Source organism: Gracilinanus agilis, chromosome 1 (genome assembly GCF_016433145.1).
Source record: "Gracilinanus agilis isolate LMUSP501 chromosome 1, AgileGrace, whole genome shotgun sequence".
NCBI lineage: Eukaryota > Metazoa > Chordata > Mammalia > Didelphimorphia > Didelphidae > Gracilinanus > Gracilinanus agilis.
Genome location: NC_058130.1, coordinates 710,034,474 through 710,052,530, shown reverse-complemented (window position 1 = coordinate 710,052,530; position 18,057 = coordinate 710,034,474). Strand labels below are relative to the sequence as shown.

Genomic DNA, 18,057 nt, shown 5'->3' with positions numbered 1-18,057 from the left:
AGCTCTGGATGTATGATCCTATGAACAATCTTGTGAGGTAAGTGCTACCCATTTCACAGATAAGAAGAGTGAGGCTCAGAAGGTTCAAGTGACTTGTCCGTGGTCACCTAGCTCCTAAGTGCCAGTTGTGGGATTTGATCTAAGGGCTTTCCATACTTGAATTCCACTGCACTAGCTAGAGTCGTGTTAGAGTCAGCTCAAATGAGTTCTGGAAAGCTGGTTATTAAATTTTCTGTGTGAGTATTTAGCCTTTGAAAATCTTTAAGGGTTTCCACATTGGGGTTTGAGGAATTGTTTTGTTGACTTTCCAAGCTTAAGCAATTGATGGAGAAAATATCAATAATGCAGATTGAGCTTTAAAAAGTGCCACATATGCTTTTTTTTTTTTAAAGAGTCAGTTGTTAAATATTTATCAGTACATTGGGGGCAGCTGGGTAGCTCAGTGGATTGAGAGTCAGGCCTAGAGACAGGAGGTCCTGGGTTCAAATTCGGCCTCAGACACTTCCCAGCTGTGTGACCCTGGGCAAGTCACTTGACCACCATTGCCCACCCTTTACAACTCTTCCACCTAGAAGCCAATACACAGAAGTTAAGGGTTTAAAAATATATATATTTATCAGTGCATTGTTGGTTCAGGCCTTCCCAGTAAGAAGACTGAATTCCTTTCATGGTGAAGGGCTGGAGGAAGAGATGAGGAGCCAGAATACCTACATTCTGGTCCTTTGGACCTGATCTGTTTCTGGGTGGGGGAGGAGGGGAGAGGAGAGGGAAGAAGGAAGGCCAGTTGGGTGTGGAGTCCAGATCCCTTCTTCCGCTCTGCTTTGCACCTCTAGTTCAGCCAGGCAGGCCAGAGAGGGGGATCAGGCGGATAAGGGGGCGATGGCGGTTCTCTAGTCCCAGATGCCTCTGCTGGAGGGTCTCGTGGGAAGAGTTAGGTTCTCTAACTAAGAGCAGCACCCCCTCTCCTGTCCCCGTCTCCTAACACCCGCAGAGGGCCACAGGTGGGCACTTTCACAGTTTTGGTGAGTTCCTTCTGGTCCGGCCAGCTCAGGCCAGCTCAGGCCTCCTCATCCGTCCCTTGCCTCGCTCCAGGTGACAGAGGCCAGGAAGGTGCGGATTTCCATGGGCTGCAGAGTGACCGCCGAGGGGTCCAGGAAGGGGGCTGGCTGGGGGCGGGCAGGGCCTGGGAAAGGGAGACCACAGGGAGGCCACGCCTCAGCCCCAGCTCCGGGGGGGCCTCCTTTGGCACAAGGTCCTCCCCACCGACCCCCCATCTGGCCACCCTGCTGGGGCTCCCCAGGGAGAGGGCCCCAGGCAGCTTTTCTGCCCCCGCCTCCCCCAGTACCTCCCGTGCTGGTCCTCCACTGGAGCCGGCTGGCCTTGGAGAGCAGCTGGTCAGCGGCCAGAGTGGTCTCCTCCAGGCGGCTGATGGTGAAGGCTGAGAAGAGATCCTGAGAGACCAAAGAGAGGCTGGCTGAGGGGGGCCTCTCCCCTGGCCGGCCCTTCTCTTGCTCCCTCTCCTCTACTGACCTGCAGGTCCACGGTCACGGGCTGGGACAGGTTGAGGGCTCTGCTCTCGCCGCGCTCAAAGATGTGCTCCAGGTGCAGCAGGACCGTGCTGGGGCCCCACAGGGCCAGGGTCAGCAGGTGCACAGCAGGGGGCAGCTCTCTGCGAAGTCCGGAGAACTGGCACAGAGGGATGACGGGTGGGTCCGTGGGGCAGAGGCCCCTCCCTGGCTGAGCCCCCTCCCCGCCCCCCCGGGGCTCGGCCACGCTCTCACCTGTGTGCGTGCGGGGCTCCCTGGGCTGTGGGGGACGTCCTGCCCCGAGGAGGCCAGCACCAGCTGGGGGGCCAGAGCTTCCCTCTGAGCCTGGAGGCGATGCCCAGCCGCTGCTGCCTCCACGGTGTCCAGGAGCACCAGGTGTCTGCCCCTCACCACCAGCCCCGTGCCGGGCTCGTCCCCAGGTTCCAGCAGGGCCTCCCCCACACCACGGTCATCATCCACGAGCAGTCGCCTGTGAACCTGCGGGAACGCTGGGACATCGGCCTTGGGGGCGCCGAGGGGTGCCAACGACCCCTTCCCGCCCCGGCCCCCCATCTCCTTCTCCCTAACTCACCATCAGCTCCAGGGACCCATCCCTCAGGCTGCTCCCCCCTTGGGACCGGTCTGTCAGCACCGTCAGCTGGACCTGCCCGTCCTGGGGGGTGTGAGGGGGGCTCCAAGCCAGCCTTGGCCGCTGCCCGCTTCCAGCTCCCCAGAGGCCAAAGGCACAGGGAGGGAGCTGAAGCCAGAGGCTGGAGGCCTGATGGGAAGATGGGAGCAGGCCCAAAGCAGAGGACGAAACCATTCTGAAGTTCTGCACTGGGGCCAGGGAAGTTATCATGGTTCACTGTGCAGGGCCGGAGCTAATTTCTGGGAGAGAAATATTTGTATTGGGGGGTTACCCTTACTTTGTATCTTAGAATCAATACTAAGTATTGGTTCCAAGGCAGAAGAGCTGTAAGGGCTGGGCAATGGGGGTTAAGTGACTTGCCCAGGGTCACACAACTAGGAGGTGTCTGAAACCAAACTTGAACCCAGAACCTCTTGTTTCCAGACCTGGCTCTCGATCCACCGAGCTACCTAGTTGCCCCAATACAATTTTAAAACAACAAAAAAATCCCCATTCCTTACTTCCTGTCCCCTCAGGGCTCCACAAGCAAGAAACTGGATGGTTTTCTCTTGGCTGGGACCTTGCATTATGTGAGGGTGGGTGTTCAAATTCCCCATCTCTTCAGGATCTCCTATCCATTCCTGTCAGTGTAGAAACACCCCCCATTCTCTAATTGGGAATCAAAGAGGTTGAAGTCCTTTTCCCCCCAGCTATCCTTGTTCAGGAGCACAATTAGAGTCAAAGGCAACTCATCTCCACAATTCCTTCTCTCTCATTCCCTTCTCTGGCCATTCCTCCCATGAGCACAGGTCACATTCCAGGGAAGGATCTTTTGGGGTTGAAATGAAACATACTAACAAAGCTTAGCAAAATTACAAGCGTCATCAAATTTCCGTCTCTAGGATAAATGGCAGGAAATAGATGACCAAATCAATAATTTCACATAACATAGCCATGTTTCCCAAGATGCATGTCTCCAAGTGGAAGTCCTCAAAAACACTTAAATATTCAGAGTAGCCTTTTTTCCAGTAGCAAGGAATTGATTAAAGTTGATGCTCATTGATTGAGGAATGGCTCAACAAATTGTGGCACATCAACATAACAGAATGTTAACTCTCCTGTAAGAAATGAGTATGAAGAATTCAGGGAGTCGTGGGAAGGCATGTGAACTGATGCCAAGTAAACCAAGTAGAACAAGGAAAACAATTATTCACAGTGCTGGTGGCAAACAGAAAGGACAAGACACTGGGAAAAACTGGAAAAGATTGGAATCAAATACTTTGTAATTATTGTGCTTAAATTTGTACCCCAAGAAAAGATATGGGATGATACCTCCCTGCATTCTTTGCAAAGGTGGGTGACCATGGGCGCGGAACATGGCATATTGTGTCAGAATCGGTGGATGTATTGGTTAGTTTGCTGAATCTCTTTTTCCCTCTCTTTTTTATTCTCCATTATGAGGAATAGCTCTCTGGGTAGGAAAAGGGGAAAGAATATATTAGAGAAATGAAGGTGATATGAAAACAACAGATTGCAATATTTTTAAAGGAAAAATAATACCAGTAATTAAGACAAATTCAATTGAGTAGGAGGAAGAATCAGTTGCTCTAGAGGGTGTTGGCAAAGACAGGGCACATCTGTTCCCCCTCTCCACAGAGCCTGAGGACATTTTTTGCATGCCTCCCCTCCCCCAAAACAGCCCAATGCAAGCACTTCCTTCCTTTGCTCTCTGGGGTAATGTTCTGCTCTCTGGAGGAATGCAGGGACTCACAGGTGGCTTGAAGGTGCAGTTTGGGCACACAATCTCTAAAAGGTTTGCCAATGCTGCTCTAGAAGCTTAGAGCCTAGAATGTCAAAGTTAAAAGGAACTTCAGAGATCATCCAGTCTAGTCCACAGGATTTGAGTCCTGTGTTTTTTCTTCTCTACTAGAAAGACCTAGTCAATGCTCCTTCCTTCACAGCAGCTAGGAGGGAACTGGGATTATTAATCCCACTTGCTAAGGAAAATATCACAGTTTGGGGAAAGGGGAGTAGAAAGGTCAGTTTGCCTGGAAAGGAGGGAGAAAAAGAAAAGCCTTGATGACAAGATAGAGCAAATAATGTGGCAATCTTTTCAATGGGTGGAAGAGAAAGAAGGAAAACAAACCAATGAGACTCCCAACATCCCAGAAGCCAAACATTCTCTTTTCCAATCCTCCCTAGAGTCTGAATTCAGGTTTCCCTCACCTTGTTCAGCTATTCTAAGCTGTACATGTGCTACATGTTGGCACCCACTGGCCCTTGGCTAGTTATAACTCTGGGCAAGATGATCTACATCCTAATAAACCAATAAAAAATGTTTTCTAGGCTTAGCTAAATTGTCAGATGACTATTTTCAAATGTTTGAAGGAGCTTCAGTTCCTTCATCCATAAAATAGGAGGGTTAGATTAGAAAGCCTCAAAGAGATCCCTATTAACTCAAAATCTCTAATATTTTCATGTATGTGCACAAAGGCCTCTTCTGGAAGTGAGATTCAATTTGTTCTGATTGTCTCCAGAGAGAAGTACCAGGAGTAGTGTGTAGAAGTTTGAGACAACAGATTTAGCCTTGATACAAAAAGAAGAAATTCCTAGTGTGTTTCAATTATGGGCATTGAGATATTTGATTTTGGGGAAATCCATGATCGATGTGATAATCTTACAGAGAAGAATCATTGTCTGGCTCCAGGAAAATATCTCCCCATGCAGAGTATGGGCATGCCCATTGATCTCTTTAGAAGGTGAATTTGGATTAATATCTTTAGGTTCTTATTTCCGTAGAGTATAGTATAAAGGAGAAGATCCAAGGAACAGAGACTCCGAAGAAGAACTCCAAAGGAGAAGTCCTTGGACAGGAAGTTCAGGACTTTTTATAGTCCTTTTTCCACATCACTTCCTGTTGCTCCCCCACTTTAGGGGAACCAATCACAGTCTTTCAATTTGCCTAGCACTGCCAAGGGGGAGAGGGGGAGGGAGTAGCCTCTGGAGTTGTCACCCATTCTAGCAAGTGACTTGTGAACTCACATACTTAGTGACTGGTAAGGTACTAAGTAGGGGTACTTAAGTTTTTGATGGATTAACTTAAAAGTTGCTGATTGACAAAGAGAGTTTGATTCACTCTTCACACTAGGCAATGGGGATTAAATGACTTGCCCAGCTACATAGCTAGGAAGTGTCTGAGGTCAAATTTGAACCCAGGACATCCCATCTCTAGGCCTGGCTCTCAATCCATTGTGCCACCCAGCTGTCCCCTCCTGGTTATTTTTCAATGACTGAGGAGAGCCCTAAGATTGACTGGGACTAAGGAAGATGGACTCTTATCAAAGGAGTTGCCCATTTTCACAGGCTTGGAAAAAAACAGTGGCAAGCAATCCTCAGCCCTTTTCAGGCTCATTTTTTTGTGTGCGTCTTCACTTTCAGTTTTCTTCTCAAGTGCTTTGATAGAAATAGGGGAATCCCCTAAGGAATAGTGAGTTGCAACTTTGTGACAGAAACACACAACATTGGTAAACATGTATTTATATACAGCTGGGAGAAGAATTATTGGTAGTAGCCACTAGGTAGTATGGTAAATAGAGCAACAAGCCTGGAGTCTGGAAGCCCTGAGTTGAAATGTGACCTCAGATTCTTAGTAGCCATGTGGCCCTGGGTGAGTCACTTAATCTCTCTCTGCCTCAGTTTCCTCATCTGTAAATAAGGATAATAATAGCACCTACCTCATAGGATTGCTGTAAGGATCAAATAAAGTACTTAGCAGTGCCTGGCACAGAGCAAGTGCTATATAAATGTTGATTATTGTTGTTGTTGTTGTTGTTATTATTATTATTATCAGCCTAACTGATGGCAGCAAGCAAGGGCACTGATAGATTTCCTGAAGAAGCACATTATAGAAGTAGACATGCACCTAACTCTTCTCAGAGAGAGAAGAGGGCTCATGGATGATGCTTTTAAGGTCCAAACTCCTGTGGAAGGAGAAAGGATGTTCTTTTCCAGTATAATTCCAGAATTTAAGTCTTATAGCCAGGAAAGGGAGACTTCCAGCCTTGGGGGTTACTTCATGGGTGACCCCAGGATCAGGTTCCCAAGATTGTGGGTTTACGGATCAGAGCTCCTTGAAAAATAAGGATATTTCTTTAGCAGCTTGGCCTTTTGGCTAAAGAAGAGAATTGTCCACTTGGCTCTGGCAGATGGAAGAGCTGCTAAGGGAACGTGTCACTTGGAGAAGGAAAGAAATTTAGATCTTGCTACACTCCACCATATCAGTGAGTTATTTCAATTGTGTAGGTTTGGTTAAAAAAAAAAAGAAAAGAAAAGAAATTGCTTGTTCAGCAGCTTCTCTCACCATCACTCCCAGGAGGAGTCTGGTCAACATTATAAGTCTTCGTGGGACCGTGTGGAAAACAGGGACTACAGAAATGTCAAAGGATTGCCCTTCAGAGGAGGAGTCAATGAGTCATGTCAGTTGAGGAAACTGAGGCAAACAAGGTTAAATGACTTGCCCAGAGTCACACAGCTGGTAAGCGTCTGAGGCTAGATTTTAACTTAGGTCTTTCTGACTCCAGGCCTGATACACTCACTATCCACTGTGCCACACAGATGCCCCAAATACACATACCTCATCCTATGGGGATGAGTCCTGCTGCCTGCTTTAGAGAAAACTTATTCTTGTGGTTTACAAGCCCAGGCTCATTCTCAGGCCATCAGGAATTCTCTTGGTCTTCAGTGAGCCCTAGGGAGTTCTATCCACCCACACATTCTTACCTAATGTTCCCCCCTCTTCTAGGAGGTTTCATCTGAAAGGCTTGTAAGAAACTTTTCCTTCTCCACCCCCCTTTCCTCACAGTGCCCCGGGTGTGTGCCAGGCTTGGTGGCCACACCCCACCTCATACCTGCACTAGAGGAATCTGGGCCCCGTCTTTCACAGGGAATGGCATAGAGTCTTGGGAACTGAAGATGGAGGCACCAGAGGCCAGTGAGTGCCACTAGTCACCACTGCTGGCTCTGTACCTAGGGGCAGGGGGAGGAGGGAACAAATGCCTCCCTGGCCTGCCTCTTGTCCTCCTCATGATCTCCTGAACCCTCCTTACCCCACCCCCGCCATTGTCCTTTCCAGGATTCCTCACTGGTGAAAGGCCTGGGCAAGTGGCGACCTCAGGGCCAAGCCTAGGTTCTCAATTTCTCTCAAGTGCCCAGCGTCTGGGTCAAACATGGCTCGAATGTGCTAGACAGGCAGCTAGGCAGATAGATTGCTGAAATGTCCAGCAAGAGGCTTAGATGTGGCCCCCAAAGCTAGGCCCAGCACAGGGCTGAGAGACTATTTCCTAGGCCTGGGAGAAACTAAGGTCTGAGGGGCATACCCCAATTCTCTCTTCACCTTACCTCACCCAACCCAGCTTATAAGATGTTTCATATTCTTCCTCTGCTGGCTTCAGTGGCTCACCTCATTTTGTATGACCAGGAGCCAGCTGTAGGGGCTGAAGGAGTGGGCATCCTACTAGGCAACTGGTCACTGAATAGATGCTGAAGCCAAGGGGAGAGGTGGAGACTGAGAAGAGGAGCTCAGGAGGGAAGGTCTTCATTCCTTCACCTGCTGCAGCAATAACCTGGTAGAAGAGGCAGTGATAGTGTTTAATGAGGGGAAACTGAGGCAAAGGTGTAATCTATTTTTTTTTTCATTTTTACCTTCTGTCTTAGTATCAATTCTAAGATAGAAGAACAGAAAGGGCAAGATAATCAGGGTTAAGTGAATTGCCCAGGGTCACACAGCTAGAAAGTATCTGAGGTCATATTTGAATCTGTGTTCTTCCAACTCCAGAACTGGCACTCTATCTGCTATGCTACCTACCTGCCCCTGTAGTTTCTTTTTGTTGTCAGTCTGCAACCTATGAGAAGGGCAGGGTTCTGAAGACTTGGAGAGAAAGATGTGTAGCCTCACCCAGGAGAGGGTAGGATAATGAATGATGTCACTAGAAGGGATTCTGGGATGACATTCTCAGGTTGACTCTAGGGAGGGGTTTGAGGGAGCAACACATGGTGCTAGGAATTCTCTGGGGAAGGGTGGTTAAACATGTGAAAATTACCTCACTGGGCATGGTCTACTGGCTGGTAACCCTCACCCACTGGAAGGCCCAGTTGCTGACTGACGGTGGCCTCACCGAGCTCACTGTCCCTCCTGGGGGGTTGTAGAAGATGACCAGGAATTGGAGGGTTAATGAGAGGTCAGATCAGTCCCTTTATTAACCCCTATACCCTAGTGCAGTGATGCTGAACCTATGGCATGCATGCCAGAAAGGGCACTCAGCGCCCTCTCTGTGGACATGCCTGCCATTGCCCATCAGGGTTCATTACTAGAAAACCAGAGGGATTGGGGTGGAGCTGTTGTTCCCTCCCCTCTCCATGCACCTGAGGACATTCCTCACTACCCTTGGCCCTCTGCCCAGCAGCCAATGGGAGTGCTTACCCCGTCCCCTGTCTGAGTTAAGAGGGGAGCAGGGGCAGGGGTGAGGTGAGGGCAGAGTACAGCACTCTGTCTTTAAAAGGTATGCCATCTGGGGGCAGCTGGGTAGCTCAGTGGAGTGAGAGTCAGGCCTAGAGACAGGAGGTCCTAGGTTCAAACCCAGCCTCAGCCACTTCCCAGCTGTGTGACCCTGGGCAAGTCACTTGACCCCCATTGCCCACCCTTACCAATCTTCCACCTATGAGACAATACACCGAAGTACAAGGGTTTATAAAAAAAAAAAAAAATCCTAAAAAAAAAGGTATGCCATCACTGCCCTATTATATATCCCAAATGTAACCTTTTCTCTCCCATTCCCCAAGCCCAATGAGCTGTCCAAATTCCCTTCTTTGCCCCAGGGCCTGGTCCCTCTGGTTTAGGGGGCATAAACTGATGTTCAGGTAATGATGGAACACAAAATCCTCTTGGAAGCCTCCTAGACTTGCCAAAGCATTTCTCATCAGCACCCTAGAGAGGCTCAAGGATTGGCCTCTAGCAGAGCCAAAGCCTCCACTTCTGCTAGGGGCTAGAGAGATGGGAAGTGGGGGGAGATGGGCAGGGGACCAAGAAAAACCAATATTTCTCCTCTACCAAATCTGGCATGGTCCTGTCACCTACAGAGATGGATCCTGTTCCCTCGTTTATAGGGACCCCATGATGCTGCTGGTCCAGCCAGTGCCTCTAGCTGGTTACACACCTGGTGGAAAGGGGGCAAAGAAGGTGTCATTTAGAGGGGTATGGCCTGTGTCTCCTTCCATGAATCCCCCTAAAGGGGACCTCCTTTACTTGGTTCTATTAGCTCTCATCCTGTGACACGGAGGAAAGAGAACCAGAAATTAAGTCAAAGGTCCTAGGTATCATGTCTCTGCTGCTTAACTACTGTAATATTTAAAATTAGGTTTGACACAATATGAGAGTTATAAAAGTGAGATTGTTGTGGTCGCCACTTATAATTATAATATAATTAATTTCTTAAGTAAAAAAAATCTGTTAGTAGCTCTTAATAATTTAATATAATATAAATACAGCAAAAGAGAGAAATGTAAGAGGGGAGTAGAAAATATTTCCTAGCTAAATACCCTATAATTGCCAATCCAAAGAAATTTAGCTCAACTCCAACAAAAGCTCCCCCAGGTCCCAGTCTTCACATGGAAGTCTGAAAACCTCTTCAACATGGGTCTCATTAGTGTAAGCCTCTTTCTTCAGTTCAAGTTATACACCCAGAAAGCCTCCAGCACAGAATCACACACAATCCTCCTTACCCAGGAGAGTCTCCTCATCAAAGACCCAAGGAATGAATGAATGAATGAATGAATGACTCTTCTCCTTGGTCTCACCTTTTATAGCCCTTTTCCTACATCCATTTCCTATCCCTCTCCCACTTCATGAGAACCAATCACATCTTCCAAATTGCCTAGCACTACCCAGGGGGCAGTGTCTGTGGGATCCAACTCCTGTCCTCTGAAGGTGTAAACTCTTATCACAAGAATTCACAAGTTCCTGACTAATTGAATTAAAAGGGTGGGACACTCTAAAGTATTTGATTAAATTAAGATAAATAAATTCCCTTTCACTACCTATGTGACATTGAGTAAGTTATTTTAAATTCTCTGGGGGTCTTAGCTTCTTCATCTTTAAGATGAGGAGGTTGAGGAGCAGCTAGATAGCTCAGTGGATTGAAAGCCAGACCTAGAGATGGGAGGTCTTGAATTTAAATCTGGCCTCAGATAACTCCTACCCTGGGCAAGTCACTTAACTCCAATTATACTGCGCTTCTGCCTTGGAACCAATACTCAGTATCGATTTTAAGATAAAAGTTAAGGGTTTAAAAAAAAAAGATGAGGGGGTTGGGCCAGATGACCTTTAAGCTCTCCTCCAAGAATTAATCTATGATCCTATAACCTGTTTCACCCCCTATCAAATAATTCCCCCTTCCCATAGGCCTCTTCCCTCACCTCATGAGGATTCCATCTTTTTTTTTTTAATTTAAACCCTTACCTTTCACTTTAGAATCAATACTATGTAATGGTTCTAAGGCAGAAGAGTGGTAAGGGCTAGGCAATGGGGGTTAAGTGACTTGCCCAGAATCACACAGCTAGGAGGTGTCTGAGGCTAGATTTTTGAACTTAGGACCTCTCTAGTCTCTAGCCGTGGCTTTCAATCCACTGAGCTACCCAGCTGCCCCAATTCCCTCTTTTATTCTCCTTCCAACACCTTGACATTCTTCCCATAGGCCCTTTCTTCTCACCCTATCAGGACACTATCTTATCTTCCTTCCAAGAACTCTCATACCTTTCCTTTAATCTTCTCCTCATCCCTCTAGCAAAGTCCTCAACTGCAGAAATGTATGACTCAAGTACAGATATAGTTAGAAAGCAGGGAGGATGGCAGAGTAGCCAGTCCAGAAATGATGGGAGTCATCTGCATGTGGAAAGAAGTCATCCTGCTTCACTGTCCTGGGATCTAAGGAGAGGGGTCACTGGAGCAGAGAGGACTTCTCTCCATACTCCCTTCCCTCCCTCCCCAGCACCTCCACTACTCTAGTATCAGGTGAGGTGGGCCTTGTTCAGCTCCCATAGGTAACAGTCTTGGAGAGAATGGAGGACACTGATAATGCTGCCATCACTTTGCTGATTTGGCTATCTAGCCAGCATCCCATCCTCTCCACAAATCATTTACCCAGATACCCACTTTTTCCTTAACAAGCTGGATCAGCTTGACAATGTTATCAAACTATTGGCTAACATCACTGTAGTAGAAATCACCGCCCTTGGTCATCACTGTGTGGTTGAATCCATAATGCTGGGCCTGGAGGGGAGGGATAAGTTAAGAGTCTGTGGCTGGGAAGACAAAGCCAAACCACATCCCAGGTCCCTACTTAGGCAGTAGGGTCCAGGGATCTACCTCAAAGAGGAAAAGAGATGTGAGTGGGGAAGCAGAAGGAAAAGGGGGAAACAGATAGCGGAAGGGAGAGTGAAGAATTGCCCTTGGATCAAAGGGACTGGCAGAAGGGGCTGAAATCCATTGACTTTCCCTGATATTTTTTTCCTCTCCAATACACAAAGTCAGGTGGATTGGGACTAATTGCCCAATCCTCATGCCTATGGCTCTGGTAAGGCAGACAGACCAGGTCACCTTTCCAGTTTGGCTCTTTTCAAAGATTCAGAGATCCATGTCTCCACTTGTAGGGCCTCCTTCTGAAGCATATGGTGTTGGATCATCTTCTCCTGTCTGACACTGCCAGGATCAGGAGTGTGTGGAGGGAAGTAGAATAGGACTAGGATCTGACTCCCTGAAGAAGCCTCGTTTAGCCCAGGCAACTGAGCAGCTGCCCTGATATGATCTTGAGAAGTAGAGAAAGATGTGGTTGAAAAATGTCCAGTTAGGTGGCTCAGTGGATTGAGAGCCAGGTCCAGAAACAGGAGGTCCTAGGTGCAAATTTGACCTCAGATACTTCTTAGCTGTGTGACTCTGGACCAGCTATTGCCTTACCCTTACTGCTCCTCTGCCTTGGAACCAATACTTAGTAATGATTCTAAGATTGAAGATATGGGTTAAAAAAAAAAAAAGAAAAAAGAAAAAACTCTCCCAGCTGCAGGCTGGTGCTATTTACTGAGAAAGCTCTGCCTGAGAACCAGGCCCAGCTCTGACCTGGGCAGTACCTACTTCCAGGAAGTAGTTGATCATCATTTCTGTTCTGGTTTGGACTGGCCATACCATCTACTACAAAGTTCTCTTCTCTGACAGAGCAGAGAGAATTCCAGCACAGTCCTGTTAGGTGAAAGTAGACATTGGGAAAGATATCAAGGAAGCAAATGGTCAGACAGGGCCCCCTCACTGCAGCTCCATGCTACTCTCAACATTTGCCATAATCCCAGCCCTCCCGCTACCCCCTTTTAAACAAAACAAAACGAAACTCATCTTCTGTAAGTGTATACATAGAAAGAAGGAAGATAATAAATTGAATAGGATGGGACGATATTTTAAAAATCAAGGAATAAGTAAGAGGAACACACTGATAGAAGAGAAAAGGAGAAATAGAGGGGAGTAAATTATCTTACATGAAGAGGGGCATAAGAATTAGTATAGTGGAGGAGAAGATGGGGGAGGGAGGTAGCAGGTAATGCTTGAACCTTACTCTCATTGGAATTAGCTCAAAGTGGGAATAACATCCACACTCAGCTGGCTATAGAAATCTACCTTACCCCATAGGGAAGTAGAAAGGAAGGGAAAATAAGAGAAGGATAGTGTTGTGAGGAAGATTAATTTAGTATTAGTGTTGGACCTAGCAGGAAGGGCTGGAGGATTCCAAGATGGAATGAAGGAGCAGGAAGTGGGGCTTGGACTCTGAGAGAGACTCCATAATGGTTGGGGACATAACTGTTGCTAACCCTGGCAGATCTCAGAGTTAGGGAAAAACTGCATCCAGATTCCCTGGGATCCTGAGAGGTGGAGGCTTTCAGAAGTGGACAACAGACCTGCAGAGCAGCACTAAGTGGGGAAGTGGTTTGTGATCTGGTGGACAGCATTGCAAACTCACTCTCCCTACCTGGGTACCTTGGATCATCTGTCCTGGTGGAGTTGGCTCCTGGCATCCTGTGACCATCCTTGGATTTACCATGAGACCCCTAATGAAAGCCATCCTCAGGCCCTTTAGCTGAGCTGACCAAACCTGGCTGGAACCAGGTTTGGAGGACCTTTTCCTGTGACCTCAGTTCTGCTTCCTTTGGGCCCTGCCTGGCTTGGTTCAATAGAATAGTGTAGTCAAGTCCTTCCCTTGCCCCTGTGGTTTGCCCTTAGGTTTCAAGTGTAGAATCCCTTATCCCATCCTTTATTTTTGTTCCCCCTCAATTAAACTGTTATAAACTTTTACCTTTTGCCTGCTAGTTCCATAGACCCTGGCCTAGGTGGGCTGAGTGACTGTTGGGCCTAACTGCCATTCCTATTGACAGTTAACAGCTTGGCAGTAAACCCTGGTCTCCCTATCCTGGTTGATCCTGTTTGTCTGTCATTCCTGTCTCTCTCACCCCAGTGAGAACCCACAAATAATAATAGTTAGCATCCCTGGTGCCCCACCATTACAATAGGATGGACAAAAGTGAGGATGAATTGGGGAAGGTGATGGCCAGAAGTTAAACATTTGTGAAGAGGGAAAGGCTAAAATGAAAGAGAGAGAAGGATAAATGGGAAAAATAAGATGGAGGGAAATACAATTAGTAGTCTTAACTATAACTGTTAATGGGATGAACTCACCCAAAAAACAGAAGAGGATAGCAGAGTGAATTAAAAACCAGAATCCCACAATATGCTATTTAAAGAAACAAATTTAAAGCAGAGGATACACATAGAGTAAAAGTAAGGGACTAGAGCAGAATATATTATGCCTCAGCTAAAGTAAAAAAAAAGCAGGGGTAGCAGTTATGATCTCAGACAAAGCAAAAGCAAAAATAGATCTAATCAAAAGAGATAAATCTTGAAACATCTTGATAAAAAGCTCCATCAATAATGAAACAATATCAATACAAACACACATGTACCAAATGACAAAGCTTCCAAATTCCTAAAAAAGTTCCAAATGCAGGTCAAAACATAATTTTCCACTTTATTTCCTTCATGATTTTTTTTCTTCTATTTGTGATATGTGTCTTCTTTCATGGCATGAGGAATAAAGAAATATGTATTGAATGAAAGCACTCATAACCTATATCAGACTATAAGATACTCTTGGGAAGAGGGGGAGGGAAGGGAGGGAAAGAGAGAATCTAGATTGCAAAATGTCAGATAACAATTGTTAAAAATTGTTTCTATACATAATTGGGAAAAAATCCTTATCTTCTGTCTTAGAATTGATACTAAATATTGATTCTAAAAAGAGTGATAAGGCTCTAGTGCAAATATTAATAACATGGAAATAGGTCTTGATCAATGACACATGCAAAACCCAGTGGAATTGCTTGTTGGCTACGGGAGGGGGGTGGGAGAAGGGGAGGGAAAGAATATGAATCATGTAACCATGGAAAAATATTCTAAAATAATTAATTAAATAAATGAACTTAATTAAAAAATAAAAAGCATGATAAGGACTAGGCAATTGAGGTTAAGTGACTTGCTTAAGGGAGGGGGATGGGAGTAACGGTGGGAAAGAAAATGAATCATGGAATCATGGAAAAATATTCTTAATTAATTAAAACCATTTTAAAAAATAAAGAGTGATAAGGGCTAGGCAATTGAGGTTAAGTGACTTGCCCAGGGTCCCACAGTTAGGAAGTATATGAGGTCAGATTTGAATCCAGGTCCTCTTGACTCCAGGTCTGGTTTTCTGTCCACTGTGCTACCTAGCTACTCCTAACCCAGCCTCTTTTTAACTCCAGAACCCTCATTCTACCCGCAACAAGCTCTAGGTCTTGTGAGCTTCTAACAGATTTCAAGGAAGAGAGGAAAGGAGACAGATGGGGATAGAAAGTATGAACCTCATCCTAAGGAAGAGGCCTGCTCAAGAAGGCTGTAAGTTGGCACTTGCCCTCCAGATAACTATCTCCAATACTGTCTCATGCCTCTCCTTGTACTGATAACCTAGGAGACCAAAGAAATAACCATTGATGCCCATTAGTGGTGGGAGTTTGGAGAGAAGTCAAGGGCTGAAGTGAGTGAAAAGACCTTTCTAACCCCAACTTGGGGCAGAGGAAGGCCAGAAGGTGGGAAGGAGTGGCAAGAAGAATTGGTGAATGCTGAGGCAGACCTGGGCGAAGAGTAAATGCTTACCATGAGCAGCTAAAGAGATCAATATGCCAAGCTGTTCAAGAGTGCCATAGTCCCCAAAAGCATCTCTCAGGAAGTGTAGCCCCAAGGACATCTAGGCAATGGTAGCTGCATAGTATGTAGTAACCTCATCATTCATGATATAGTCTCCACTGACAAAGTGGAGCCTCCCAATGGAGCAGAGGATTGGGTCAGGGCAATTCCCTCAAGGAAGGAGGCATGAGGTCCCAGTTCCCTCCCTAAGAAGTATTCCTGTCCTGGTGAAGCCTGGCAGGCAGAGAACGTGGAGCAAGTACCATGTGAAGAGACATGGACCATCCCACTACTTAGGAAGACAAGATCTGGGGCAGAGAACATGCCCACATGACCATCCCAAGGTGCAAGACATTCCAGAGAAAACAGACACCTGTATGCATACAAACCGGCACACATACACGTAGGTTAAGTGGCTTGGTTAAATGGGAGTCAGAAAGCCTAGATGGAAGCCATACCTCTGACACTTTGTAGACTAGGGACTTTGATTGTATAAGTCTCTGAGTTTCAGTTTTTTCATCTGTGAAATGGGGTTGGGGAAGGGATTATGGAACTAGATGATCTCTCTAGTCCCCTCGAGTTGGATGCTTTTGGTTCTGTGGCTCCCTGCCCTTGGTCCTCCTCACTCTGGCTGACCAGCTGCTACATAGCCTGCCTCCTTGGGGCTGGCTGTTGTCACCACCATCAGCCAAAGAAAGTCATCTCAGCATAGACAAACTGTCAGAATGGGTTGACCACCAGGGCAGATATGATGGAATTTAGGATGTGCTGTATACATTGATGAGAGGCATAACACTGATATGTGTGCCCAGATAGCCATCACCATTAAACCCCAGCAAGGATCCATCTTGCTTCACTCAAGCCCTAAGGCACTCCCTTTCCCTCTCTCTTTTTTTTTAAACCCTTATCTTCTGTCTTAGAATCAATGCTATGTATTAGTTATAAGGCAGAAGAGTGGTAAGGGCTAGGCAATGGGGGTTGAATGACTTGCCCAAGGTCACACAGCTAGGAAGTATCTGAAGCCAAATTTGAACCTAGGACTTTCAGGCTCTGGGCCTGGTTCTCAATCCACCCAGCTGCCCCTTTTCCCCTCTCCTGTAGGGACTCAATCCTAGCACACCCAAAAGTGGCTTGGAATACTCTGTTGGGTACTTGGAATAGAATAGGCTACAAATTAGTTTCAGCCTTAAGTCTCTTAAAGACTGGGAACATTCAGAAGACTCTAGGACTAATAGCCAGGCCTCATGAGTTAGTACCCAATTTGCCCTTCCTCCTCACCTCCAGAATAATAGTCATCCACTGTTCAGAGGTAGCCAACTTCAAGATGGGTTTAGTGCAGCAAGTGCACATTGAACATGGAGGGTTGGGGGGGCTGGGCACAACTGGGCAGAGGTCAGAGACTCTAACATGGGACTGCTTAAGCTCCAGAAAGACTACAGAAAGACTCCTTCCTAACCCTACCCTAGCTCCCTTACTAGCAGTTCCCAATAGAAAGGAGGAATGGGAAGCCAGAGCTGGTGGAATAGAGGTGGGGATAGGTCCACAGCTTAGGATCCAAAGTCCTTTGTCTCTTGCAGAGAGTGTCAGATCATTATTCTAGGAAATTCCTCCTCCTGCACAGAAATAAACCTGAGGCTGATTTGGTAATGCTCCCTTTCCCCTAAAAGTGTCTCCTTGAGTTAGCTCATGGTTATTCCACCAGAAATGACAAATTCTTTGGAATCAGCATAGATTCCTACCCACTGTTTCCCCCTGAGTTAGCTCAGTTCCTGGAGGGCAACCTGTGCTTACCCTTTCTTATCTCTCTTCACCCTTGCACCAGCCCCCCCCCCCCCATACTGGTATTTCTCTCCTGATGGTTCTGCTCCAGTTGAAGGCTCTCTCCCAAGACCAAACAGGACACTGATTTGCTGGCCCAGCTCCAGAGAGATTAGGACCTTAGGTAAGGCTTTGGACTTAGGTCACTTCCTCACTAAGGCTGCCCAATCCACCCTAGCTCACCTGGGGTGCCATCTGAGCCTCACCTCACCAGATACGTCACCTTTTTGCAGCCTACTTCCCTGGGGCTCCCCATGCCGTGGTCTGACCATCAGCCCCCACGCTCCCCAGTACCATCCTAAATGGCAGGGAAGTCTCTGGATAAGGGCAACACTCCAGCCATTGGGCAAATGCCAGGAGAATACAGCATTCCTGCCCCTGCTCACCTCATGGTCATAGCTTCTAGTGTGTTGCATAGCCACAGAACCAGGGTGCCAGTGGGCACCACTATTTCTATCATTGTCATCCCAGACCCATTATGGCCCATTATAACTATAACCAATTAATCCCTAGTTTGATAAGGGCTGTAGTGGAAAACAGGGCAGGGCTAGGTCAAAGCCAATGAGGCTAGAGATGGGCATTGGTGTGGAGGAGTGGGGCAGAGGCAGTGGGGCAGAGATTAAGCTCTGGGAGAAATACCGGACACTAGAAACCTAATTATATTCTTTTGTTACAAGAGAAGAACTGAGATGTTGGTGTAGAATTTCTCCTTGAGATATTTACAATGTGTCAGGAATCCTAGGGAGATTGGGTGGGGCTGGATGATTTTTACCCCACCT

At 46.9% G+C, this 18,057-nt stretch overlaps 1 protein-coding gene across 1 annotated transcript; it reads right to left on the bottom strand.

The window, feature by feature from the left end:
• Positions 1 to 1,055: 1,055 nt before the first annotated feature.
• On the bottom strand, positions 1,056 to 2,385 carry LOC123256398 (lysosomal alpha-mannosidase-like). The gene is made up of 5 exons (XM_044685026.1): positions 2,119 to 2,385; positions 1,782 to 2,024; positions 1,531 to 1,686; positions 1,346 to 1,451; positions 1,056 to 1,183 (listed from the first exon to the last, which is right to left on the bottom strand). Exons 1-5 carry the CDS (start codon positions 2,383 to 2,385, stop codon positions 1,068 to 1,070), a joined length of 888 nt encoding a protein of 295 aa, XP_044540961.1. The 3' UTR covers positions 1,056 to 1,067.
• Positions 2,386 to 18,057: the final 15,672 nt, after the last annotated feature.

Coding starts and splice junctions, on each gene's coding strand:
- LOC123256398 (XM_044685026.1), bottom strand. CDS start 2,385: ATGATAACTTCCCTGGCCCCAGTGCAGAACTTCAGAATGGTTTCGTCC. Junction 1,687..1,781: donor GGAGCCCCGCACGCACACAG/GTGAGAGCGTGG, acceptor CCTCTGTGCCAG/TTCTCCGGACTTCGCAGAGA. Junction 1,184..1,345: donor GTGGAGGACCAGCACGGGAG/GTACTGGGGGAG, acceptor TCCCTTTCCCAG/GCCCTGCCCGCCCCCAGCCA.